At 40.3% G+C, this 26,604-nt stretch overlaps 1 protein-coding gene across 8 annotated transcripts in view; it reads left to right on the forward strand.

Annotated features, from left to right (window-relative positions):
* The first annotated feature begins 5,056 nt into the window (after positions 1 to 5,056).
* ABCD4 (ATP binding cassette subfamily D member 4) overlaps positions 5,057 to 26,604 on the forward strand; it is a 36,727-nt gene continuing 15,179 nt past the window's right edge. For 2 of the 8 annotated variants that reach the window (XM_074235729.1, XM_074235736.1), the window contains exons 1-10: positions 5,057 to 5,166; positions 13,537 to 13,655; positions 17,868 to 17,995; positions 19,423 to 19,562; positions 20,287 to 20,403; positions 21,374 to 21,499; positions 22,997 to 23,047; positions 24,302 to 24,396; positions 24,652 to 24,773; positions 25,226 to 25,317. In XM_074235729.1, the coding sequence (XP_074091830.1) occupies positions 5,120 to 5,166; positions 13,537 to 13,655; positions 17,868 to 17,995; positions 19,423 to 19,562; positions 20,287 to 20,403; positions 21,374 to 21,499; positions 22,997 to 23,047; positions 24,302 to 24,396; positions 24,652 to 24,773; positions 25,226 to 25,317 (1,037 nt within the window). In that variant the 5' untranslated portion in view covers positions 5,057 to 5,119. Of the gene's footprint in view, positions 5,167 to 5,484; positions 13,656 to 17,867; positions 17,996 to 19,422; positions 19,563 to 20,286; positions 20,404 to 21,373; positions 21,500 to 22,996; positions 23,048 to 24,301; positions 24,397 to 24,651; positions 24,774 to 25,225; positions 25,318 to 26,604 lie in introns of those variants that run through there. The other 6 variants (XM_074235733.1, XM_074235732.1, XM_074235730.1 and 3 more) reach the window with 6 other exon arrangements.

A 26,604-nucleotide genomic window follows, 5' to 3' on the forward strand; every position in this document is an offset into this window, starting at 1 on the left:
AAACTATAGACTTGCTTGAATGATAAAGTAAAGGGGAGAGAAAAAAATTAAAATTAAAAAAATAATAATAGTAAAAATTGTAGGTATGGCCAGGTGGCACAATGGACAGAGCCCCAGCCCTGGAGCCAGGAGCACCCAAGCCCATATCCAGCTCCATACACCCAACAATCACCCAACTGTGTGACATGCAAGCCACCTCAACCCCAATGCCCTGCAAAAAAACAAACAAAAAAAAAGACCCAAAATAAAATAAAATAGTAATAATAATAGTAGGGGTGGCTGGGTGGTGGACAGAGCATTGGCCCTTGAGCCAGGAGCACCCGGGTCCGAATCCGGCCTCAGACACCCAATGATCACCCTGCTATGCAGCTCCAGGCAGGCCACCCAGCCCCATTTGCCCTGCACCCCCCTCAAATAATAATAATAATAAAAAATGTGCTTCAGTCTTTGTTCCAACACCAACAACTCTGTTGTGGGTGGATCACATTCTTTATGGTAAGTCCATCACAAAAGTTACTTCCATATTTTTCCACCGTTGCCATTGCTGATCGCAACTCCCTCCTTTCGTATTGCTCCACTACCATGTACTATATTTTCTCTCTCCTTTCACTCTGACTCTGCTGTAGGGTGGTGCAGCAGACAGATCCTGGGCTCTGGGGTCAAGAGGCCTGAGCCCTCATACCACCCCTTACGCCCAGCATCCACCTGGCCCTATGGTCCCAGACAGGCCATTCAATCCCAGCCCCTTGCTAGAAGTAAAAAGGAAAATATGTTATATCTGACCACTCTCCCCCCATGGTCCATACCCTCCTCCATCACTCACATCCCCCCCTTCCCCCTTTTCTTCTTACTCCAGATGTCTATATCCCATTGAGTATATATGCTGTTTCCTCTCTTAGCCACCTCTGATGAGAGCAAAGATTCCCTCATTCCCCCTTGCCTTCCCCCCCTTCCATCTCATTGCCATAGCTCATTGTTATAAAGAAAAAACTTATTATATGAGATATCTTGGCCTATTCCCTCCTCTCCTTTTTCTTTCTCCCATTACATTTCCCTTTTTTTCTATTGACTCCATTTTTACACCATATTTTATGTTTAAATTCAGCTTTCTCCTGTGCTTCAACTATAAAAGCTCCCTCTGCCTGCTCTATTAACTGAGAAGGTTCATATGAGTATTATCAGTGTCATTTTTCTATGCAGGAATACATGTAGTTCATCATCATTAAGTCCCTCATATTTCCCCCCTCTCCTCCAATCTCCATGCTTCACCTGAGTCCTGTATCTGAAGATCAAACCTTCTGTTCATCTCTGGCCATTCCAACAGGAACATTTGAAATTACCCTGGTTCATTGAAAGTCCATTTTTTTTCCCCTGGAAGAGGGCATTCAGCCTTGCTGGGTAGTTGATGCTCGGTTGCATTCTAAGCTCTTTTGCCTTCTGGTATATTATATTCCAAGCCCTACGAGCTTCCAATGTAGTTGCTGCTAAGTCCTGTGTGATCCTGACTGCAGCTCCACGATATTTGAACTGTGTCCTTCTGGCTGCTTGTAATATTTTCTCTTTGACTTGGGAGTTCTGGAACTTGGCTATAATATTCCTAGGGGTTGGGTTTTTTGGGATCTCTTTCTAGGGGGGATAGGTGGATTCTCTCCATTTCTATTTTGTCCTCTGCTTCTAGAATATCAGGGCAATTTTCCTATAGTAATTCTTTGAAAATGATGTCAAGGCTCTTTTCCTGATCATGACTTTCAGGTATTCCAATAATTTTTAAATTATCTTTCCTAAGTCTGTTTTCCATATCAGTTGTTTTTTCAATGAGATGTTTCACATTTTCTTCTAATTTTCAGTTTTTTGGTTTTGAAGTAATGAATCCTGGTTTATTGTAAATTCAACCATCTCCCTGAGTTCCATTCTTTGTCTGAAGGATTTGTTCTCCTCAGAGAGTTTTCTTATCTCTTTTTCCATCTGGCCAATTTTGCTTTTTAAAGCATTCTTCTCCTCCATAACTTTTTGAACTGTTTTATCCATTTGACCTAAGCTTGTTTTTAACATGTTAGTTTCTTCTGCATTTTTTTTGGATTTCCTTGACTAGGCTGCTGACTTCATTTTCATGTTTTTCTTGCATCTCTCTCATTTCTTTTCCCAGTTTTTCTTCCAACTCCCTCATTTGATTTTCAAAGTCTTTTTTTGAGCTCTGTCATAGCCTGAGCCCAATTTCTGTTTTTCTTGGAGTCTTTAGATGCAGGAGCTTGTGCTTCCTCATCTTCAGACTGAGTATTTTGATCCTTCTTGGGCTCATATGCAAAATATTTCTCAATGGTCTTCCTCTTGTTTCTCTGCTTGCTCATTTTCCCAGCCTGAGCCTGTTTTTAGCGTGATTCCTGAGCTTTTAGGACACTCCCACAAGGATCTCAGTGTGTGAGGCTCTGTCCTCCCTCCTGGTCTGTGAATAACCATATGCACCCCCTCTGCCACGGGCTTAGGTGGAGGGGGCCCTGCTGTTCTATAGGGGGGCCTAGACTGTGATCAGGATCTGAATGTGGTCAGAGCCCCAGAGTCCTGTTCCAGGGGCAGAGGACAGAGCTCTGCAGTCTCTCTCTCTCTTCACTCCCCTCCCTAGGTTCAATGGGCTCATGCCCTGGGGGCTCCTGCTCACTGGCTCCACCTGATTTTGTTTCCAAATACACTATTTTTTAAAAAAAATTGAGTTTTGTTAGATATATTCTACCCCTAACCTATAGCCCTTTATCCCTATATTTTAAACCTTATCCATTTCCTAATCAACTGTCCACTTTCCAAATCTTTTTTCTCTTTTAAAACTCTTGCCTTTGTCTGTCAGCATTAATGAAAACACTTCTACAGAAGCAGTATCTTCCAGTATTAAAAGGTTTTAGAATAAGATGATCTGAGTTCAAGTTCTGACTATAATTTACTACTTCTATGACCACAGGGAAATTACTCAATCTCCCTGAGGATTAGTTTTCATATTTCTAAGATAAATTGTAATTGATGACCTCTAGGTCCCTTTCAGTTTTAAATCTATGATGCTCTGAATGTTCACAGTACTTGGTATATAATTAATGTATGTTGACTGAATGAAAAGGCATTTATTAATCAATTACTATATAGGTCTGTGCTATGCACTGAGGACACAAATGCTAAAAATGAGATATTTTCTGCCCTCATGGAGCTTGCTTTCTATTGGGGAGACTATATATATATATGTGTGTGTACACACATTATATGCATATATATATGCATATATATATATATATATATATATATATGAATAGGAGTCTAGATTGCCAAAAATATGATCTATAGGACAATATAGTTTGAGGATCAATGGTAGCATTGATCTGATTTCTTTACTCAGAGCATCATGGGGGCTCAGCAGGGCAAATTGCAAAAGGTTGGATGGGTTGTGAAATATTGTCTAATGGGACTGAATGTAGTAAGCTGGTTAATATTGCTGCTAAACCATGAATTAATCAAGGCATCCCAGTCCCAGAGCAGGAGTTCTAAAGCTGAGGAGATTATGTTCCTCTGGGACTGGAAAAAGTAGTTGCATTGATCTTTGTTAGAGAACCAATGACATCATGTAGGTGATGTTTTGACTTGCTCATGAATTGTATTTAAGTGACGCAGAGCCAAAGTCATGAGAGTCTCTCCTCCAGAGTCATTGGAGTCCATTGGCAAGATAAGAATCTAGGTAATGACCCAGGAAAGAAGTGGCAATTTTGAGAGGATCAGAGGAAAAAAGGAAAGGGGAATAAGGGAGCAGGTAAGGATTGGGGAGGGACTCTTTTGGGCAACATCCACCTTCTGGAGTAGGGAAGAAGGCAAGGAGATCCATTAATGAAGGTAGAGAAAGAAATTTAAAGAGGAAGAACTGGGAGTGGTTATGGAATTCTGAGCCCCAGGAGGAAGACCACCTAGCCCCTTCCCCATTTCCCTAATCTGAGTATTTAGGTATACTTGTAGTGTAATTTGTCTCTACTTGTGGGGTTTTTTTTTAGTTTTTTTTTTTTTTTGCAAGGCAAATGGGGTTAAGTGGCTTGCCCAAGGCCACATAGCTAGGTAATTATTAAGTGTCTGAGACTGGATTTGAACCCAGGACTCCAAGCCGCCCCTCTACTTGTGTTTTTGTGAGGAGAAGGAGCAGGAAGAGCAGAAGCACAAGCAGGCATATCTGGAGGAGACACATCAAGCTACAGGGATCCCCATGCACCCTCCCCTTCCTTTTTGGATGTTTTAAATCTTATCACATGAAAAAATTATATCCACCTCCAGAGAGAGAACTGATGAACTTTAAGAGCAAATTGAAGCATTTTTCATTTTCTTTATTTTTCTTGCCTTTCCCTGCCTGTAGCATGACTAATATGGAAATATTTTTCGTGACTTCAAATGTATAATGAGTATCATATGGCTTGCCTTCTCAATGGGTAGGGGAGGTTCTGAAGATAGAGAGGTATTGGAACTCAACATTTTAAAATGAATTTAAGAATTTAAAAATAAAAATATTCTCATCACCCATATTTTTTTGGCATGTTTTTTGATCACACACACACATCCTTCAGTCCTTGTTTTTTTGATGATTTAAATATCATCGCATAGGAAAATATTATCCACTTTCAGAGGAAGGACTGATAAACCGTGAACATCTTTTAAGGGCAGATTGGACCATTTTAAAAATTTTATTTTTCTTGCCTTTTTTTCCCCTTCAGCATGACTAATATGGTAATATTTTGCATGACTTTGCATACAGAATTGGTAACTTCTCAATAAATGAGGAAAAGATTTTGTATCTCAAAATTTAAAAATGAATGGACATCAATCAATCAATCAATCTCATCCCCCTCCCCTCCCAGTCTCTCTCTCTCTCTCTCTCTCTCTCTCTCTCTGTCTGCCCGGAGGCGGAGCTGGCAGAGGACTTTCCGCGTCCCGGCGGCCTCGGTGGCCCAGATCCCTTGCTCTCTAGGCTGCAGCGCCGTCTCAATGGTCGCGCCTCAGGCCCCGCCCCGCCCCGCCCACGCCCCGCCCCGCCCCGCCCCGCCCGGGAGGAGGCCGGGAGTCCGCTCGGGAGGAGCCCGGAGCCCTCGGCCGCCGCCTGGGCTCCATGGCGCCGCCGGCAGCAGCGCGGGGGCGCCCCGGGGCAGCCGCGAGGTGAGCGCGAGCCGGGCAGCGCGGGGCGCGGGGCGCGGGGCAGGAGCGGCTCCGGGGCGCAGCGGGGCGCGGGGGGCAGTGCAGAGGGCCGGCTCCGCGCGGAGAGCTGGAAGCCCCGGACTCCTGCAGCCGGCCAGGCCCGGCCAGGAGCGGGGCCCGGGGAGCGGGGCCCGGCCAGGAGCGGGGCCCGGCCAGGAGCGGGGCCCGGCCAGGAGCGGGGCCCGGCCAGGAGCGGGGCCCGGCCAGGAGCGGGGCCCGGCCAGGAGCGGGGCCCGGGGAGCGGGGCCCGGGGAGCGGGGCCCGAGCGAGGGCGTCCATCACGACCCATCGCTTCGGATCCTCGAGAGCACCGTGGGAGCGAGAGGCTGAGCTTGACCCCCGTGGCGCGGAGGGGAAACCGAGGCACAGAGCCCCGACAGAGCGCCCTCGAACCCAAGTCCAGCAAAGCCTCGAAGAAGGTCCGGGGGAACGCAGCCGCTCTCAGACAGGCTCCAGGAGGCCCGACGAAGGAGCTCCTCCTGGGCCCATCCATCATTCCAAAGACTTTTTTTTTCCCTCTTATTTTTGAGTTTTACGATTCCCCCCCCCCATATCACTTCCCTCCCCCACCCCCCACAGAAGGCAATCTTCAGTTGTTACATTGTTTTCAGGCGTTACATTGTTTCCATGTTGTACATTGATCATGAGAGAGAAATCATATCCTTTAAGGAAGAAACATAAAATATAAGAGATTAGCAAGATCAGACGATAGGATATCAAAGTTTTTTCCTCTAAATTGAAGGTCATAGTCCTTGGTCTTTGTCCCAGCTCCACGGTTCTTTCTCCGGATACAGCTGATATTCTCCATTATTCTAAAAACTTTTGATCGTTTTAAGGCCCTGTAGACACAGAAATAGAAAGGGAGATTGGGGAAGAGTCTCTCCTGGCCCCGGGATATGCCTTAAATTATTATCATCATCATTCAAAAATAAATTCCATAATGGGGAATTGATTTCTTGTGACTGGCATAATAGCAGTGAAGTGAAAAAGTTCAGGTTAATTGAAGGAGAATCTTAGCAGTTTTTATGGAACAATGCTTGGACCCGGCAAAAATGTATGGTGCAATCCACCCACCATCTCTATGCCAGTCGCTCTTAGGACCTGGGAAATAAATCAAGCCAGTTCTTGCCCGGAAAGGAACAGAGCATATTTAGGGGAACAGTAGCCAGGGAGAGGAATTTTGATCTAGGTCAAAGCTTCTTTTTGGGGGGGGTAGTCTTGCCCAAGGTCACACAGCTAGGTAATTATTAAATATCTGAGGACAGATTTGAATTCAAGTCCTCCTCACTCCAGGGCTGGTGCTCTATCCTCTGCTCTACCTAGCTGCCCCAGGTCAGGGGTTTTTGACTTTTTTTGTCTCAGTACCCCCTAGGCATCCTGGTGAAGTCAATTAGAGCCCCTTCGAAGAATAGGAGGCGGGGGTGTTTATTTTTATTTTTGAAGGTAATTGGAGTTTCTCAGGGTCATATAGTGTCTGAGATCTGATTTGAACTGTCTTTCTGACTCCGGGCCCAGCACTCTATCCACTGCTCCATCTAGCTCCCTCAAAAAATGTTTTTGAAATGCATCAATTAAAGTGACAACCTTATGGGATTATGTTGAAATACATTTATTAAAATATTTTTTTAAAAGTCTTCAGATCCAAGGTAAAGAACCTGTGATTTAGATAGTCACAAGTCAGATCCTAGATGAGATTCTGGTCTGATCTAGGAACTGAATGGAGGCTGAGTTGATTGTCTAACCTTTTTCAATTATTATTCCCGATGCTAGAGTAAGAAGTGGAAAGAAAAGGACCCCAGGGAAGGCTTTACCAGAAAGGGCAGCACAGATAGTGAAATGCCTTCAGAATCCAAGAATATTTGAACTGCCATCAGATAGCTTAAGGTGCAGTTTTTTGGAATGTGTAGACACACAAAAAAGATCTTAGGATAAGAAATGTCACAAGACAGAATGTGATTGGAAGCAGCCAGGTATGTGGTGAAAAGAACTCTGGATTTGAAGGCTTAGATGCAATACTTGACCTGTGACCCTAAATAATCACATCACATTGTTATTATTATTATCACATGCACCAGAGGTATGAAATATTATGTCATGAGTTCATAGGAATAATTAGTATTTCATTATATCAAATACAGTATATATGTATGTTCTGAGGCAGATTTTAAAATCCTAAAATTCAGTCCAAATACTGTGTACCTTCATGTCCTGGATATACAAATTCTGTCCTCAAGCACTTATATTCCATTTGAGAAGGGAAAGAAGGTAATAAGCCTTTATATAATGCCTACTAGGTGCCAGGGCTATAACAATATTATCTCAGTTTATCCCCACAGTAACTCTATAAAGTGATATTATGATTTCTATTTTACAGTTAAGGAAACTGAGGCAGAAAGAAGTTAAGCAACTTACCCAAAATTACAGTTATTCAGTGGCTAAGGGTAGATTTGAAGTCAATTCTTTTTGAGTTCCTTCAAGTCCAGAATTCCATCCTCTGCCTTACCTAGCTGCCTCTATATACAGAAATTCCTTTCACAGGCCCCCAAAATGATGTCACTTCAGTGGATTTATGATATCATTTATTCTGTCCGCTGGTATGGATTATATCCCATCTGTGAGACCGGATTTGAACCCAGGTACTCCTGACTCCAGGGCGGGTGCTTTATCCACTACACCACCTAGCCGCCTGTGTATGTATGTTTTTAAACTTGACAAAGAAACCCTTTTCGGGGGGGTGGCTAAATGGTACAGTGGACAGAGCACCTGCCCTAGAGTCAGGAGTACCTGAGTTCAAATCCGGCCTCAGACACTTAATAATTACCTAGCTGTGTGACCTTGGGCAAGTCACTTAACCCTGTTTTCTTGCAAAAATAAAAAAAATAAACCAAAAATAAATAAATAAACCAAGAAACCCTTTCTACTGATGCAGATTGATAATTTGCCGTACTTTATAATTGTTAATTCATAGTTTTAGCTTCTTGTAATCCTGAGAGTTTAAACAAATTGCCCTGAGTCATGAGACCAATAAGTGTCAGAGGCAGGACTATAGGTCTAGAACTGGAAAGAGTCTCTGGGCTCATCTAATCCAACCCGGGAGTTTCTTACTCAGAAGTCTGCTCTTTATCTACTATACCTATCTGCTTCTTATTAATATTGTTCTTGTTATTGTTCTTGTCCATATTCTTCCATTACTTCCCCACAAAGGAGCAACCCAGTCCACTGGAGACCTCTAGGTACTTCTGCAGCTGAAGTGATCATCCCCTACATATTGAACACCCTTCATCTCTTCATAGAGCATTAAATAAACCTTACAAACATTACAGTGCTTTGAGTCAGGTAAACTTAATAAGCTTTCTCGATCCCTGATTCCCTCTCCCCTTCTTCCCTTTCTTTCCTCCCCCCTCCCCTCTCTCATTCTTCTTTCTCCTCCCTCCTTTCTTTCCTTACTCAACTTCCTTTCTTTTCTTTCTTCCCCAGTAGACTTCCCCAGAAATTCAGTTGCCTTCTTTCCAAGAAGAAATTTACCTTGATGTAGGATTTGGGCTGAGTTAATGATTTTTTTATTCCTAAATTGTAGGTTACCCAAGTACTGCTCTACTTGTACCTTTCTTTGTGTCTTCTGGGCATTTTTGTTTAATGCTCAATAACTGATTTCTGGGAGATAGGAAAAGCCAAGAATAGAGAAATGACACTTAGCCAAGAAAGAGTTTTCCTAGGGTCATTGATCTAGAGCTGGAAGAGATTCAGAGGTCATCTTAACCCAAGTCCTTCATTTTCTGAATGAGGAAAGAGACCAAGAGACTTTAGCCCAAAGTCCTAATAGCACCTTAAGGATTCCAACCCCTGGTTCTCTCCCACCAAATTTAGCACTGTACCCATTTGCCCCATACCAAGCTGGAGCCCTCAAACTAGACTGGTAATTAATGTCTCTAAAAAAAATAAGAGCAGTCCACTTTGTCCTTCTAGCACCGACAACTCCAGTTTGGAACTTGGAAGGGATAGTCAGCCTGGCAGGTCACCAAGGAGTTGGAGAATGATGATGTTCAGCCTCCCCTCAGGAGGCAGGTGTACCAGGGACATGGCAGCTTGAAATTGTTGATTCAGTTGGATCATTTTGGGGTTTCCTTTGTCTTTGGTTTTTTGTTTTTCCTTTTTAGGATTTTGCAAGGCAATGGGGTTAAGTGGCTTGCCCAAGGCCACACAGCTAGGTAATTATTAAGTGTCTGAGACTGGATTTGAATTCAGGTACCCCTGACTCCAGGGCCGGTGCTCTGTCCACTGCATCACCTAGCTGCCCCTCTTTGTGTTTGTTAATCCTAACTCTGTCTTCCCCAAATCTAAACTAGAGATATAAGTATAAATATAATATATAATGTAACATCATATTAACTAAAACAAATAAGGGGAATGGACCAAGGCCAGTGAGAGAGCAAAGGAAGGACCATCTTCCAGTTCACCATGTCTACTCTCTACTTTCTAGGCCCCTAAATGCTTCCAAAATGAAGGAGGTGGGGGGGGGGGGGCAGCTAAGTGGCACAGTGGATAGAGCACCGGCCCTAGAGTCAGGAGGACTTGAGTTTAAATACACAGCCTTAGACACTTACTAATTACCTAGTTATGTGACCTTGGGCAAGTCATTTAACCCTATTGCCTTGCAAAAAAACAAGAAAAAAACTGAAGAAGGGATTTGGGCCATAGAATGTAAGAACACAGAATAATAATAGCTAGCATTGTATAATACCTATTATGTGGTAGGCATACAGATCCTCACAACAAACCTAGAAGCTAGGTACTATTAATAACTCCCATTTTACAGGAAAGGAAACTGAGGCAAGAAGGAGTTAAGTGACTTGCTCAGGGACTCTCAGCTAGTTAATTGCTGAGGATGAATTTGAACTCCATTCTTCCTGACTTCAGATCTAGTTCTTTATCTACTTTGCCATCAGCTGTATTTTGTCATAATACGTATAAGTAATGACTTGATGTTTGGAGGAAGAAGCATAGCTCCTACTCTGGGGGAAGGAAGAAATGTTTCAAAGAAAAGGGAATATATGGTAGAGATTCAGGGTATCATATGCAACCCTTTTTAAAAAATATGATTTTTGTGTATTAAAATGTTTATATTTGTTGATGTTTAAAAAAAATTAAATGTGGAAAAAAAGAGGGTAGGGACCAACAACAGACTTTGGTAGTGATTGACGCTGATGCCAAATCAGCAAGAATTGTTAGCAGCTGTTGTCGACTCAGCAGATAATAATTCACCCTAGGACAAGACTTGCTTCATAAAATTATTTCATTAGCTTAGCAAATTCAGAGTTAGGAAAGCTGCTTCTTCCAATGTTGATCGGCACTTTCTTTGTTATGAGTCTTACTTAGAGAGATTCCTGGATCACTGAAATTTAAATGATTTGTCCCTAGTCACCGAGCTATTCCTTATGTAGAGTATGAAGTAGATGGAAAGAAAGGATTCACATGGGTTGAATAAGAAACATTTGGGAGTTAAGGAGCTTTTGGGAGGCTGCAGGGTCATTAGCCTTGAACTTGAGACTTCTTCAGATCTCCCTCCCTAGATCTTTAGCTCTAATCCTCTTAAAGCAATTTTCCTGGCTTTTTTTTTACTTTTCTGATTTGTGACTCAGGATTAAAAAAAAATGGAAGATAATCAAGGGCAAAAATGATCAATTCCCACTGCTTTCGTTGGGATCCAGGGTCAAAGGCTATCCTCTCCTGGAAGGCCTTTGGTCACATGCAGAGATGGTTTTTTCTGGATCTCAAAGAAGTTGGGTAAGGAATATGTAAAATGAGTGACAAAAAAGGAACAGACTCAATCTCAAGATGGATCTTTTGGTTCCTGTTCTTATTCTCCTCTCTGCTGAACACTGAAATTCATGGTTTTCCAGGTCACAAAATCACAAATTTCAGAACTTGAGGGGACTGTGGAGGACATCATTCTCTGAAGGTAAAAAGGAACTAAAATTCCTTTTTACATGAATGTAATAAGTATTGCTGTGTTATAAGAAATGGTTATGTCAAGCATATAGAGAACTGAGTCAAATTTATAGAAATAAGAGCCATTCCCCAATTGATAAATGATCAAAAGAAATGAACAGTTTTCAGATGAGCTTATAAATGCTTTCTGTAACCATATTAAAAATGTTCTATCTCACTATTGATTGGAGAAATGAAAATTAAAACAATGCAGAGGTGCTACTGTATATCTGTTAGAATGACTAATAGGACAGAAAATGAAAAATGTTGAAAGGGATATAGGAAAATGAGATACCAATGCACTATTGATAGAATTGTGAACCGATTCAGCCATTTTGTAGAGCAATTTAAAAAATTGTGTGTCCAAAGCCACTGCTAGGTCAGTATGCCAATAGAAATGAAAAAAAGGACATGGACTTTTATGTACAAGCATATTTATAGCAACTTTTCTGATGTCAAGAAATTGAAAATTGAGGGGATGCCTCTCAGTTGGGGAATGACTGAATAAATTGTGGTATGTGATGTTGATAGATGTTATTCTGCTATAAGAAATAATGAGCTGGATGCCCTCAGAAAAACCTGATACATGAGCTGATGCAAAGTGAAATGTACAGTTCACCAAGTAACATCTATATTGTAGGATGATCAATTGTGAATGACTTGCTTTTATCATCAATACAGTGACTCAAGACAACTCTGAAGGACTGACTTATGATGAAGAATGATATTCATCCCCCCAAAAAGAGCTGATGATGTCTGAATACAGATTGAAGCATATTTTAATTTTACTTTATTTTTCTTGAGGTTTCTTTTCTTTTACCCCATGACTATTCTGGAAATGTTTTGCATGACTATATATTTGTAACCTATATCAAATAAAAAATTGGTAAAAATGAATTAATTTTAAGAAGAAAAGAAATGGTGAATCTGATGAATACAGAGAAATTGTCATGAATTGATGCAGAGCAAAGTGAGAAGAGACAAGAAAACAATATACACAGTAATTTCCTAAATGTAAATGGAAAGAATAATTTCACACCACAAAATCAAAAGTAAATGTAATAAAATTATAAAGATCGAGTGGGACTCCCAACAAAGAGATAGGAGAGGAAACTCACACCCACCCCTTTATGGAGGTAGGAATTCCAAAGGTGTTACCATTGTACATATTTTTGGATTTTTCCCTATATTTTGATCAAATATTCTAGGGTTTTTTCCTCTAAAAATTTTTCTTGTTCAATCTTCATGACCCTATTTGAAATCTTTTCTTTGCAAAGATGATGGAGTTTATCATTTCCTCCTCCAGGTTATTTTACAGATGAAGTAACCGAGGCAAAGAGGGTTAAGTGATTTGCCCAGGGTTGCACAACTAGGAAGTGTCTGAGGCCAGATTTGAACTGAGGAAGATGAGTCTTCTGACTTTGTCTGCTATACCACCTAGGGATTACTCTCTGGAAAGAGATGAAGGAGGGGAAGGGATAATTAGGAAAACTGATGATGTAAGAAACTGATATCAAGAAAAAATATTTAAGAAAAAAAAGAAAAGGAACAAAATAGAAAAATAGTTTTTGTGACTTTAAAGGCAACTATGAGCATTACACAGAGGCTAAATATCCAGCATCAGAAGCAGGAAAATGTGTGCTCAGGTCCAGCTTCTGACATGTGCTAGTTGTGTGACCATGGATGACAGTCCCTCTGTAATTCCAATATCTCTTAGCTTCACGAATTGCAGAGAAGGTACCAGTCTGCCTTGGTAGAGGGCATAGCTTTTGTTCAGAAATATTTTTTTTTTAATTTGAAAATTTGTTGAGTAGAATCTCTATGTACAGATTTTGATGTGGTCTGTTTTAGAGCAAGTCTTTGGGAGAAGCCCAACAAGTCTCTGCTGACCTAAGCCTTCACGAGGAAAACAGATAACTAGGTAACCCAGGGGAGAAAGTCCTGGGTCTGGAGGCAGGATGGATTAGATGTAATCAACCTCAGATACTTACTGACTGGGTGACCCTGGGCAAGAGAGCTAATTTCTGCCTGCCTCGGTTTCCTCATCTGTAAAATGGGATAATAACAACTCCTACCTAGAAGGTTTATTGTAAGAATTAAATGAGATAATAAATTATAAAACACATAGGACATGGTGGGCATTATATAAATGCTTATTTCTTCCCTTCCCTCCCTCATCAACACAAGTAATTTCCTGCATGGGATTTTGAGTAACACAGTCTAGCCAGACTTTGTCCGATTTTCCCTGGGACGGGAGACTTTCTAGTCTAAACACAAAAGAAAATTTCCTTTGTGGGGGACTCTAGCTGGCTAATGGTTGTCCTGCATCTTCCTTCTCTTCAGGCCCAGGCTGGACCTACATTTTCTCCGACGCTTCCTAAAGATACAATCCATCTTGTTTCCCCATTTTTCATCACAGAATGTGTTAATGTTCCTGACCCTTCTTTGTGTCACTCTGCTGGGTAAGTGTGTATAGAGGACAGAGCACTTCCCTGGGCTCTTCTGTCTCTATAAGCTTTCTTCTCTTGTTCAAACAATAATAATGATGATGTAATAGCAATAATATTAATAATAATTATTTATAATGTGCAACACTAAATTTTGTCTCATTTGATCCTCACAAAAACTGAGGTAGACTTGTAAGGGACTTGTCCAAGGTCACATACGGAGAAGTGTCTGAGGTTAGATTTGAGCTCAGAGAGATGAGTGTTCCTGCCTCCAAGTCTGGTACTCTATCCATTTCAATACCTAGCTGTCTTTACCTGCAGGACTCGGAGACATCTAGGTCTCTTTCACAGTTGATCATCACCACAACATTACTATTACTATGCACAATAATCTGGTTGTGTTCACTTCACTTTGCACGAGTTCATCTTAATCTTCCCAGGTTTTTTCTGAAACCATCCTTATCATTTTTCTAAAAAAAATTTTTTTATTTTTTTCCTCCAATTACATGAAAAACAATTTTTAGCATTTTTTAAAAATTTCTGTTCCAAATTCTTTTCCTCCTTTCTTCCCCTTCCCCATCCCTCAGATGGTAGGCAATCTGCTTTAGACTATGCATATGCAATCACATAAAACATATTTCCATATTAGCCATTTTGCAGAAAAAAACTCAAACAAAAAAAGAAAGTTAAAAACTATTATGCTTCAGTCTGTATTCAGAATGCTTATCATTTCTTTCTTTTTTTTTTAGATTTTTTTTTCAAGGTAATGGGGTTAAGTGGCTTGCCCAAGGCCACACAGCTAGGTAATTATTAAGTGTCTGAGGTCAGATTTGACTCCAAGGCCGGTGCTCTATTCACTGTGCCACCTAGCCGCCCCTTATCATTTCTTACAGCACAGTAGAATACCATCACAGTGCCACAACTTGTTCAGTCACACCTCAATTGATGTACATCCCTCAAATTCCAGTTTTTATTCACTACAGAAAGAGCTGCTGTATATATATATATATATATATATATATATATATATATATATATATATATATATATATTTGTACAAATAGATCCTTTTCCCTTTTCTTTGATCTCTTTGGGATACAGATCTAGTAGTGATATTGCTGGGTCAAAGGGTAGGCACAGTTTCATAGCCCTTTGGTCATAGTTCCAAATTGTCCTTCAGAATGGTTGGACTAATTCACAATTCCACCAACAATTCATTAGTGTTCCTATTTTTCCACAATCCCTATAGCATTTGTCATTTTCTTTTCTGTCATGTTAGTATGATAGCTATAAGGTGGTATTTCAGAGTTTTTAAATTTGCATTTCTCTACATTTTCTCATATAACTATTGCTTTTCTCTACATTTTTTCATGTAACTATTGATTTCTTTGATTGATTTCTATTGATTTCTTCATGTAACCTTTGATTTCTCAAAGCTGCCTTTTTTTTGACCATTTATTATTTAGAGAATGGCTTTTATTTTTATAAATTTGGTTCACTTCCCTATATATTTGAGAAATGAGACCTTTATCAGAGAAACTTGCTGTAAATTCCCTCTACCAGTTTCCTGTTTTTCCTTTTAATTTTGGCTGCATTAGTTCTGTTTGTGTCAAAGCTTTTAAATTTCATGTAATTGTCTATTTTACCTCTGTCTCTTTTTAGTAAAAAACTCTTTCCTTATATGTAGATGTGATAGGTATAGTTTTTCCTAGACTCCTATAATTCACTTATAATATCATCCTTTAAAATATCTAAATAATTTATCCATTTTGACATTATTTTGCCATACTCTTGTGACCTTATCTTGGCATACTCTGGTGCATTGTTGGTCTATGCCTCATTTCTGCCAAATTGCTTTCTTGTTTTATTAGCAATTTTTGTCAATTGTTGAGTTCTTTTTCCAAAAGCCTCAATCTTTGGGTTTGTCAAACTATAGATTAATATTGAGATTTACTACTGTATATTGTTTACCTAACCTGTTCCACTGACCCACCTCTCTATTTCTTAACCAATACCAATTGTTTTGATGATACTGCTTGTAATAGAGTTTGAACTCTGGAACTATTTTTTCATTGATGATTCCTTTTGTATTCTTGACTTTTTGTTCTTCTAGATGAATTTTGTTATTATTTTTTCTAGCTCTGTAAATTAATTCTTTGATAGTTTGATTGGTATGACACTGAGTAAGAAAATTAAGATAGAATTGTCAGTTTTATTATTGTGGCTCAGCCTACCCATGAGAGATTAATATTTCCTCCATTTGTGTAGGTCTGAATCTTTGTAATTCTGTAATTGTATTCATTCATGTAATCCTTGAATTTGTCTTGGGAAGTATTTTATGTCTTTTCAAGTATTTTATGTTGTCTACAGTTATTTTATTGTAGATTTTTTGCAAGGCAAATGGGGTTAAGTGGCTTGCCCAAGGCCACACAGCTAGGTAATTATTAAGTGTCTGAGACTGGATTTGAACCCAGGTACTCCTGACTCCAGGGCCGGTGCTTTATCCACTGCACCACCTAGCCACTCCCTACAGTTATTTTCAATGGAAATTCTCTTTTTATCTCTTCCTGCTGAGTTTTGTTGATAATATTGCTGATAATTTATTTATTTTATATCCTGCACCTTTGCTGAATTTAATTGTTTCATTTAGTTTTTTAGTTGATTCTCTGGAGTTTCCTAAATATACCATCTTATCATCTGCAAAAAAGTGATAGTTCTGTTTCTCATTGCCTATGCTTATTCCCTCAATTTTTTCTTGTCTGTTGCTATTGCTAGTATTTCTAGTACAGTATTGAATAACAGGGTGATAAATTTTCTTGGGATACAGACCTAGTAGTGATATTGCTGGGTCAAAGGGTAGGTACAGTTTTATAGCCTTTTGGTTGTAGTTTCAAATTGTCCTTGTTTCATACCTTATCTTACTGAGAAAGTTTATCCCTTTTGCAGATAATGTAATCAATTCTATCCCCATTTCAGATATTGTTTGCTCTTGGTTTTAGATAGATGCTATTTATTTTAAGAAGGGCTCCATTGATTCCTATTCTTTCTAATGTTTATTTATTTATTTTGATTTTCTTTTTCTTTTTTGTTTTTGTTTTTTTGCAATGCATTGGGGTTAAGTGACTTGCCTATGGTCACACAGCTAGGTAATTATTAAGTGTCTGAGACTGGATTTGAACTCAGGTCCTTTTGATTCCAGGGCTGGTGCTCTATCCACCTAACTGCCCCTTTCTAGTGTTTTTAATAGGAATGGCTTTTGTATTTTGTCTAAGCTTTTTCCAGTAACTATTGACAGAATCATTTAATTTTTGTCATTGATTTTGATAGGATTCAATATGAACTTTCCTCATATTGAACAGTCCTGCATGGTGATATTATGAATCATATGATTTTTGCTATTGGTTTTGATATTGTCAGTTATGTTTTTGATATCACTACAAGATGATAGTGATCTTTATGATATATTGCTGAAATTTCCTTGTTAATATTTATTTTTATTATTATCAATATTCATTAAGGAAATTGATCTAAAGTTTTCATTTTCTGGTTTTGCTCTCCTAGTTTAGATATCAAAACTATAATTGTGATATAAAAGAAATTTGTAGAACTCCTTTACCTGTTTTTTTAAAAATAGTTATATAGTATTGGGATTGAGTGTTCCTTAAATGTTTGGTAGAATTCATTTGGAAAATTCTGATCCTTGGGATTTTTTCCTTAGGGGAATTATGAATTTTTTTTTTTAGGTTTTTTTCAAGGCAAATGGGGTTAAGTGGCTTGCCCCAGGCCACACAGCTAGGTAATTATTAAGTGTTTGAGGTTGGATTTGAACTCAGGTACTCCTGACTCCAGGGCTGGTGCTCTATCCACTGTACCACCTAGCCATTCAAATTATGAATTTTAAAAAATTATTTTGACAAGGGACACTACCAACTAAAAGATCTTAAGAACCTCTGCACTAAGAATATCTCCCATCTATTCTGTAGTTATCTTAGGTTATTGATTTCTATATGTTGATTCATTCCCCTCGAATGTGCACTCTTTGAGGGCGGGGTTTGGGTTCTTTTTTTTTGTTCCCAGCACTTAGCCTAGAGTCTGTCACACAGCTGGCACTTAATAAATGTCCTTTTATTGGATTGGTTGGTTGATGAGGGCTTGAAGAAACCAAGGACTCGGAGGGGATCCTTAACTGTGTTGATCCATATACCCCCCATATGTTTCCTCCTACAGAACAGCTGGTCATCTATCAGGTGGGTCTGATACCCAGTCAGTACTATGGTGTCCTAGGAAACAAGGATCTGGATGGATTCAAGAAGCTGACGTGTCTAGCCCTTGTTCTCATCGTGGTCAACTCCACAGTAAGAGGTCCCTTGGTCCTGTGCCTGTTTCCTTCCTCCCTTTCTTTTTTCCCCTCATTTCTACTCTTGTGTTTGGAGCTGGATGTCCACAGGAGACTAAATTGACTAAGAGGGAAGGAGATAGGGTGTGCTTCCCTTGGGGGGAATGTAGGATACTACTGTTGTCCTGAAGATCAAAAACCCCTGTGCCCAGACCTGCTTCTGCCTGAAAAACTGGGTTGTTGTCCTCCCTTATTTAATCCTTTTTAAGTAGAGCCCAGAGTGACCAGATGGACTTCAAGGTGTTTAGGGCCCTCTAGAATCAAAAAGATCTAATTCAAATACACCTCAGACACTTCCTAACTATATGACCTTGGAGTAGTTGCTTCTGTTTGCCTCAGTTTCCTCATCTGTAAAATGGGAAGCATGATAGCACCTACTTCCCGGGGCTATTGAAAAGATCAAATGAGATAATAATTACAAAGTATTTCATATATATAGCACTTTAAATACTAGTGATGATGATCCTGATATTTCAGTGGCAATTAAGAGTAAAGACAGTTATACCATTTATCTCTCACTTTGGGTTGCTCAGAACTTTTAAAGCCAGAGCTGCTTTTCTCCACACTGTAAAAATTAAGCCAAAGTAAAATGATATATCCCATATTTCACAGAAAGTCAGCCCATTTTCCCTGGTACCTCTTTGGTCATTATATTTCATTGGTCAACAAACATTTTACTATGGAATACTTCTATTATACTGAGGCCTTTATTAAACTGAGAGAAAGGGGAAGGGACTGAGTGTAGGAAGAGGGAGAAATCAAAAAGGAATTAGCTAGATAACAATCCCTGTCCTCATTGAACTTATGGGCACATGAATATTAAATTTTCTTTGAATACTTCCAAAGTGACTTCTCCCCCAATTATTAACATTGCATTTTTTAAAAGTGCAGTTTTGAGATTTCAGTGATGTAGGAGGACTCCTGGTAAGAAAACTCCCTTTCCCAACACATCAGCCCCAATTGTGTCTTAGAATGTTGCTTGGGAGTACTGAGTGGTTAAATGATTTGTCTTGGGTCTTTCCTGACTCTGAGGCTAGCTCTTCAAGTCTTTATTTACATATCTGTGTGAACTTGATTTTTTCCCTTATAAATTCCTTCAGGAAAGGGATTTTTCTTTTTTTTTTTTATCCTGGTAGTCCCAGCCCATAGCACTTTGATGACATAGTGGACATGAAACTTGGAGTGATCCAAGTGGATTGAGATTAAAACAAAGGAGGCTTTTTGCTTCAATTGAGATTTGAGCTGCATCTTGAAGAAAATTTCTCCTAATATTAACTCAAAAGAGGTAGTATTTGTAAAAGTGCTTAGTATAGTACCCAGCAAATAATAGAAGCTTAATACATGCTTATTCCCTTTCTTGCCCTTCTGCCCTTCATCTGCCCACAGCTGAAGAGCTTTGACCAGTTTATCTGTAACCTGTTGTATGTGAGCTGGAGGAAGGAGCTTACTGAACACCTTCATTGCCTTTACTTCCGAGGCCGAATCTACTATACCCTCAACGTGATTCGTGATGACATCGATAATCCGTAGGCTTCTCCCACTATCTTTCCTGGGCTAGTCTCCCCTTTATCCTATCCCTTTCCTGGTGTTTGGTTTTTCTCATTGGGATTGGGAGGAAGCCATGTGGTTGTGAGAGTCTAATTACACGTAGGAGGTTTCCTTTCAGAGTCCTCTTGCTTGCTAACTCTGGCACTCTGGGGTTCAGGAAGGTATTATGTACTAATGCTGGGTGGAGTTCCAGGAGAAGGACTTTTAGTGAGCCTTCAGACGTGAGATACTTCTGATCTCTTTACTTACCCTTCCTAGTGTTCTTTCCTTTCCTCCCTGCTCCATGGATCAACCCAAATTATAAATCCTGTAATTATATAGGTACTTGTGAAGGACTGAAACATAGGGGATATTTCTTTCTTGGCATAAACAACCCAACAGCCTCTTGTTAGTAGACATTGCTGCTTCCATGTCTTATTTATCAAACTTTGTCAGGACAAACTGAGACCCCCAAAGTTACAGCTATCCAAAAGTAAGGTCTTATTTTAAACTCAATGAAATCTTCTCTGAGAATCCTGGGTGTTTGGTGGCATGCCACTTTCAGAAACCAGCCTAAGCTTTACCTGGCTTCCATCTGCTCTTTAGCTTATTTACACCAACAGTCTAGGATGAACAGCTGGAAATCAGGATAAGGTATGAAAAATTAACTTTTCTGTTCTTTGATCCCATTCATACTACTATCTCTTCTGTCATTGGACACAGAGACCAGCGCATAAGTCAAGATGTAGAGAGGTTCTGTCGGCAACTCAGCACCATGGCCAGCAAACTGATCATCTCCCCTTTCACCATCACCTACTATACATATCAGTGCTTTCAGAGGTAGGGCTTCTGGGGGAGGTTGGCTTTAACTTGTCTTTCCCAGATATTCCCTCCTATCTAGCCAGTGCTTTCCAAAATGTCCTGTTACTGAATGTTAAAGGTTCCAATTTTCAATATCTTCCTGTGCCAAGGTCCAGGAATGCTTCTTTCTTGTGTTCTTTAAGACCACCCATCATAGAGGGGTTTTTTTGTTGGTTTTTTTTAGTTTTTGCAAGGCAATGGGGTTAAGTGACTTGCCCAAGGCCACACAGCTAGGTAATTATTAAGTGTCTGAGGCCAGATTTGAACTCAGGTACTCCTGACTCCACCTAGCCGCCCCTACTGTGCCACCTAGCTGCCCCCATCATAGAGTTTTTATTGACTCTCTTTATTTGAGATTCCAAGTCTCCTTTTTTTTGCCAGAAAATTAAATGTGTTCACTTTAGAGTTCAAGTTCCCATAACCCAAGAATTCCCATAGCCCATGAAAACTAATTGATTCTCTTTTCTGGTGCTGGGTAATGGACAAAATTCCCCTTACTTGGGACTTGAGCTGCAGTGTGGCAGTACAACTCTGACTTACCTCTGGGCCTGGAATACAGAAACAGGGATTTGATGAATCTGGAAGGGAGGGAATGGCTTATGTTAATATCTTTTTCTTTGAACAAGTTTTCTACCTTAAAAAAATTTTATTGGTATCTCTTGGTTTTTATATCACCTTTTTTCCCCAAATAAATCCCTCCCTTTTTTGTCTCCAGCAAGCCATTCCTTGTAACCAAAACAAAAAAAAATTTTTTAAGCAGAGTAAAAATAAAAACAGTTTAGCAAAACCAACCAACCTTCATGTCAACATGTCTGACAGTTTATGCAATATTCTCAGCACAAGACACTCATCTCTGCAAACAAGGAGGAAATTTTCTCAGCTTTTTTCCAGGGCCATCCTTTTTAACCAGCACCATTTAATTTTTTTTTTTTTTTTTTGCTCTTTTCAGCACAGGCTGGCTTGGGCCAGTGAGTATCTTTGGTTATTTTGTCCTGGGGACCATAGTGAACAAAGTCCTGATGAGCCCAATTATTTCAAAGCTGGTACAACAGGAGAAGCTGGAAGGAGATTTCAGGTGATTGCATTTTGCTATCTTTCCTTTCCTTTGCTATCAGAAAAGACTCAACATCTCACCCAAACCAGCTTAATGGGTTTTATCTTCCCATTCCTGTCTGTCTTTTAGCCCTAATTTACAGACTTTGCCTCCTGTTTCTCCTTTCTATTGTACCTTTGGGGAACTCATCCCTGGTGGAGAAAACAATTCAACAAAACTAACCCAACAAATTTTTTTAAATTGTATTTATTTAAGGCAATGGGGTTAAGTGACTTGCCCAGGGTTACATAACTAGGTAATTATTAAGTCTGAGGCCAAATTTGAACTCAGATCCTCCTGACTCCAAGGCCAGTGCTTTATTCACTGCACCACTTAGCTGCCCTCCCCCCACAAATTTTAAAAGTCTGAAATTATATGAAGCAGATAGCTAGTGCAGGGAATAGCTCATTGAACTGTAAATCAGGAAGACCTGAGTTCTGATCAAGATCAGACATTTAGCAGCCCTGGGACCCTGGGCACATCACTTAATATCTCTTTGATGTTTCCTCCTCAGTAAAATAAGAATATTAATAGCCCCTATTTTTCTGGGTTGTTTTGGTATAGAATGAGATAATATTTGTAAAAGTGCTTTGCAAACCTGTGCTGTGTAAATATTAGCTGTTATTCTTACCCATAATCATACCCCTGCAAAGTAGGTGTCTTCTCATATTTGGGGAGCAGGGCTATGCATGGTTTTTAAAATTTTATATAGTTCAGCATTTAGTTTTGCTTAGTTGTTGTCCCCTTTTTCCTTCTCCTTCCCATCTTTTTTCTCCTTTTCCTTCTTGTTTTCCTTCTCTTTTCTCTTCCTCTTTTACCTTTTCCTCTCCTTTTCTTTCTCCTCCTCCTCTTCTTTCTCCTCCTTGTTCTCCTCTTCCTCCTTTTACTTCTCTTTCTTCTCCTTTTCCCCTTCTTTCTCTTTCCTCTATTCTTCTTCTTTTTTTTTTTAAAGATTTTTCAAGGCAGTGGGGTTAAGTGGCTTGTCCAAGGCCACACAGCTAGGTAATTATTAAGTGTCTGAGGTCAGATTTGAACCCAGGTACTCCTGACTCTAAGGCCAGTGCTCTGTCCACTGCGCCACCTAACTGCCCTCTTCTTCCTTCTTCCCAGTTATGTATTGCCATTCTATATATTATTTTCTTAGTTCTCATTTCCTTTTGCATCACTAAATATAAGTCTTCCTTCAGTGTAGCCTTTAAGAAACCTGGGCCACCCCTATGCCATGATTTTCAGCACCAGAGTAGAACTTTAATCCATGTTCCTTCATTTGCATTTTTTAAAATGAGGAACATATAACAATGCTTTATAATTTACTTCCCAGGGTTGACAGAATAAAACATTAGAGTTACACTCTAAGGTTCACTTGGGACTTTCTTCCTCTGTGTCTCAGAAAGAGGAGGAAACAGTGAAGTCAAGAATAATGACCACGTGTTATCATGAGCCTTGTTCACCGACCTTTGTTTCCTTTCCTTCATCTAGGTTTAAGCACATGCAGCTTCGGGTGAATGCTGAGCCAGCAGCCTTCTATAGGTAAGACACCGGATAGATTTGTGTTTGATTCATGCCTGATCTCCTGAGCTGCCTCCATTCTACTCTTCTCTGCCTGGTAGCCCACAAAGACCTGTGCTGTTTGAGGCTTTTTTCCATATTGACTGAATGAGGGTGACTGTCCTGTTTCAGTTGTCTGATGTTACTTTTGTCAATAATACTTTGGAAGCATCATTCTTAGATGGTGAGAGCCACCTGGTGGCCTGTATTGAGAGCAGCTAGTTACCTCTGCAAAAAATTCACATTCCTAAAGCACTTTTGGATATTACTCTGAGGAAATGTTTAGAAACTACCTTTAGGTAAATAACTTTCCACCTTACTATACTTAGAGTTTCCTGCTCCTTTAAAATTGTTATTTCTAAAATTTTTTTTTAAATTAGATTATATATTTAGAGCTGGAAGAGACCTTTAGAGATCATCTGGTTTAACCCTCTCATTTATAGAAAGGGATATGGGAGCTTGAGGAGTTAAGTAAGTAGTAGGGCAGATTTGAACCCAAGTTCTCTGATTCCAAATCCAGAGCTCTTTCCAACCATGCAAAACTATATTCCAGATCACTTCGGGCTGTGCACGTCTGCACCCAGGATTGAACTATTGTGGTTCAGAGTATTTAACTCTAGCTACTGGTGGGGAGATCTCTACTTTGGTGAAGTGTTTTTGATGGCAACCTTAGAGGTGGTCCAGTGCAGTTTAGGGGTGGATCGAGCATTCTGGGGACTTTGACCCTAAGTCCACCATTTTGTTGTTGTTGCCCTTAAAGCATTATCCTGTTGCTCCTGTTTTTCCACCTAAAAGATAAAGAGAATAAATATTGATGATGAAACTTAGAAATCTTCCCTTTGTGATAGAATTGGCATTAGTCCAGAACTTCCTACCCCTGCTGGGGGTTGGTGGAGAAATAGTTTCCAAGCTCTTGGGAAAGGTCATTTGGTTCTTCCAGGCCCTCCTGCATCCCCCAGCTACCGGAGGAGAGAAGCTTCCTGTTATTTTCCTCTGATCAACTTTGGTGTGGCCTTTTGTTTTCACAGTCTAACAGGAAAGCTCCATGGGAGAAGGGCCAGTCAGCCAATAAACCTTAAGTTTTGTGCTAAGCAATGAAGCTCCAGGTGCTGAGGTCCTTCTGGCGAGCTCAGGCCTGCAGGTTAGGGGGAAAGCAGGGAGACACCCACTTGGAAGAGACTCCTGGAGCCTCTGGTAATCTGGGGCCCATAATGCATCTTTGCCTTTCTTCTTCAGAGCTGGACACGTGGAACACGTGAGGACCAATTACAGGCTACAGAAACTCCTGCAGACCCAGAAGGAACTGATGGCCAAGGAGCTTTGGCTCTATAGTAGGTTAAAGGGTCCTGCTTTGTGGGCTACCAGATCTCCGAGGTATAATCAGGGGGGAGATACAGTGTTGGGGCATGCTATCCCTTTCCCAATTTTCTTGAAATGATGGAAGGTGATGGTCCTTTACCTGGTGGGTTGCTGGCTTCTCGCCTGGGCTTGGGAGAGTTAGGAATCAGCTTCTGTCTCTCTGTCCCCGGAGGGCAATGGAACTCTTCTCACCAAATACAGAGATTAACCCTGTCTATTCCATGCAGTTGGCATCAACACATTTGACTACTTGGGCAGCATTCTGAGTTATGTGATCATTGCGATCCCCATCTTCAGTGGCATCTATGGGGACTTGACCCCGGCAGAGCTCAGTGCTCTCGTTAGCAAGGTGAGCTATGAAAGACCCACCAGGGCCTCCTCCTTTGTAGGGGGGATAGAGTGACTTGTTCCCATCCAGAATTTCTCTTTTCTTTTTTTTTTTCCCCTGGTTTGGCTTTATATTATTATGAGATCTTTTGAGAGTGGTCTGTCTGATGCCCAGAAAGAAAGAATAGAACCCCAAGCCCAGGAAATTATGTATGGAAGGGAGTTAAAAGAGGATTAGAAGCTCTATGTAAACAGAAACAGTGGAGCTAGTTGTAGGCTCACACCGACAAACTGCCAAGATAGTCTGCACTTCACCAAGGCCTTCAAAGGACAAGCGCCCTAGTCGCAGGGCCACCCTGCTGATTCAGCACTTGGTCAGTTAACAAGCATTCATTAAGCACCTATTGTTTGCTACTTGTGTTAAGCACTGAACTTTTTCCTGGAACTGATCAGATTTTTCTCTGTCCTCCCCAGAATGCCTTTGTGTCCATTTATCTCATCAGTTGCTTCAGTCAACTCATTGACCTCTCAACAACTTTCTCTGATGTAGCTGGCTATACACACAGGTAAGGCATAGCCCAGCTTCCCCTTGACTAGTGTCCAGAAAGAAACCAGAGAGCTACAAGCCAGGCTAATGTGTGTCCAGAAGGAGCTGGAAGGCTTGTTTGACAATCATTTTTTTTGCAAATTTTGAGTTTCACTTTTTTTCCCCCTCCCTTCCCTCCTCCCCCCTGACAGAAAACAATCTAATATAGGCTCTACATGTTTAACCATGCTAAATATCCTATGGAGCATTTTAAAGGTTTTTTCCATAGGCTTTGGAAAGTCAGCATATTCAAAATAGAGCCCTTTCTCTTTTCCACAAAACTTCAGTTTCTATCGACACACTGTCCAATCTTCCTTGGTTCATAACTTCTTTTATCCTCACACACACATGTACTCCTCATCCTCACTTATCCCACATATCCAATTATGTTTTAAATCATTTTGGTTTTTCCTTCCACAGCAATTATCAGATCCATCTTCTCTCCATTCATACAATCACTATTCTATTTGAGCTCTTCCTCAATTGGTCTTCTGGCCTCAAGTCTGTCCTTTTCTCCAATCCATTCTCCATATAGATACCAAAATGGCTTTCCAAAAGAAAAGGATCTGACCAGTCATTCTTGTTATTCATTTTTCAGTCATGTCTAGCTCTTGATGACTCCATTAAGGATTTTCTTGTTAGAGATACTAGAGTGGTTTTCCATTCCCTTCTCCAGCTTATTTTACTGATGAAGAAACTGAGGCAAACTTACCCAGGGTCACTTAACTAAACACATACATACATACATACATACATACATTCATAATGTTTGTCTTTCATTTTCTTTTTTTATTTGTTTTTTGCAAGGTACTGGGTTAAGTGACTTGCCCAAGGTCATACAGCTAGTAAATTATTAAGTATCTGAGGTCAAATTTGAACTCTGTTCCTCCTGACTCCAGGACTAGTGCTCTATGCACAGCGCCACCTAGCCGTCCCCACTGTCCTTCATTCTCTCTCTTTTTTTTTTTAGGTTTTTTTGTAAGGCAATGGGGTTAAGTGGCTTGCCCAAGGTCACACAGCTAGTTTATTGAGTGTCTGAGGCTGGATTTGAACTCAGGTACTCCTGATTCTAGGGCCGGTGTTCTATCCACTGTGCCACCTAGCCACCCCTGTCCTTCATTCTCAAAGAAGACCATGACCTCAGGGAGACGATGCCATGAAAAGCACATGAATTAGATTTGATTGAGGAGGGGCTGTGCTAAGTCACCAGTCTCTTTCTCCTCCAGAGACATCTGGGTCCATTGGCCAAATATGAATCAGGATGACT

Source organism: Macrotis lagotis, chromosome 4, assembly GCF_037893015.1.
Source record: "Macrotis lagotis isolate mMagLag1 chromosome 4, bilby.v1.9.chrom.fasta, whole genome shotgun sequence".
NCBI classification, from domain to species: Eukaryota; Metazoa; Chordata; class Mammalia; order Peramelemorphia; family Peramelidae; genus Macrotis; species Macrotis lagotis.